Source organism: Acanthisitta chloris, unplaced genomic scaffold (assembly GCF_000695815.1).
Source record: "Acanthisitta chloris isolate BGI_N310 unplaced genomic scaffold, ASM69581v1 scaffold667, whole genome shotgun sequence".
In the NCBI taxonomy this organism is placed as follows: Eukaryota; Metazoa; Chordata; class Aves; order Passeriformes; family Acanthisittidae; genus Acanthisitta; species Acanthisitta chloris.
Genome location: NW_008684086.1, coordinates 19842 through 21140, shown reverse-complemented (window position 1 = coordinate 21140; position 1299 = coordinate 19842). Strand labels below are relative to the sequence as shown.

The following is a 1299-nucleotide window of genomic DNA, read 5'->3' as shown; positions in this document are numbered from 1 at the left end:
AGCAGATCATAACCACATTCATTATAGATTTCTAAGTAGGAAACATGAGTTGTATACACTTTACTGCTGTCCTGGATAAGAAAAGAAAAAAATAAAGAAAGGAAGTGCTATAAAGAGAAGTCAGAGGCAGATTAGACAAGAAATTTATTGCTACAGCTTCTATGTTACTTTCTCTGTTTCTTTTCATGGGTATGGTGTAAATGTTCATTTTTTATCAAGAAGAAAAACAAAAACCCAAACCAAACCAAAAAAACAACAAAAATCCCCAACCAAAACTGACGCACGCACACACACACACACACACAAAAACCACTAAAACAAAAATCGCCCCCAAAACTCCACCATGCTCATGAATTTAGTCTGGGGTTTTTAATTGATTCCTTATACCTCAAAAAGTCTGAACATATTTAGAACATGGGAGTCTGCTTACAGAACCACGCAACATGACAGTTTTCACTTCTGCACCAAAAAATGAATGCTATTACAAAAAAACATAAACCCTCCTATTATGGATAGAAAGACTGGGATTAAAAGAAGCCAATTTAAAACATCAACAACAATAAGATTTACCTAATTGAAAAACATCAGTGACATACTGCGTTTTGCTCTCTTCACCATAACATTTAAGCACTGTATATGATGTCGGCTGTTTCCTGCAATTCTATTTTTTTGGATATATTCCACTGCCACAATGTAATTTAACACAACTGGGTTTTGCAGACAGAATTTTCTCCTGCCCCAAAGCCAAATCCAAACAACACAAACCTCAAAATTGTGGTCTATGATTTCCAAAATAAAAAAAAATCAGTCACTCCTTTTCAGCAGATGAAGCCACTGTGAAAGCATTTATATCACAGTAGAAGTGTAATAATCCAATCCACTTCAATTGTTTTGCAAAATACTTTGAGATACAACTTCTCATTTTCATTGAATAGTTATTTGCCATGGGATTTTTTTATTGATAAGGACAGCTCAGTATTTCAAGCAATGTAATTTTAAAAGATATACTACAGATGTCGAGAAAAAATGTAGTAAGGAACTGTTCAAACAGGAAGCTATGAAAATAGGAGAATTTCTAAATTAAAAGGAGATGTTATTAAAAACAAAGGGTGTGATTTGCTTCTCATTTAGGGAAAAAAGCTTTGTTTCATTGGTTTCAAATTGCACTGTCTTGGTGCAAATAAGAGCTTCACAAATCCTGTATTTTGTGTCCCTGATTTCACTTTCTCCTGTTTCATCCCACTTAGGGTTAGGAGGCAGATGAATCTTCCCCACTATGTCAGCAACTTCTAAAGAACA

At 34.3% G+C, this 1299-nt stretch overlaps 1 protein-coding gene across 1 annotated transcript in view; it reads right to left on the bottom strand.

The window, feature by feature from the left end:
- LOC103806463 (kinesin-like protein KIF6) overlaps positions 1–1299 on the bottom strand; it is a gene marked incomplete at both ends in the record, with an annotated part of 68355 nt that overhangs the window by 47939 nt on the left and 19117 nt on the right. Inside the window, 1 exon segment of the mRNA XM_009079155.1 lies at positions 2–71. Coding sequence (XP_009077403.1) covers positions 2–71 — 70 coding nt within the window.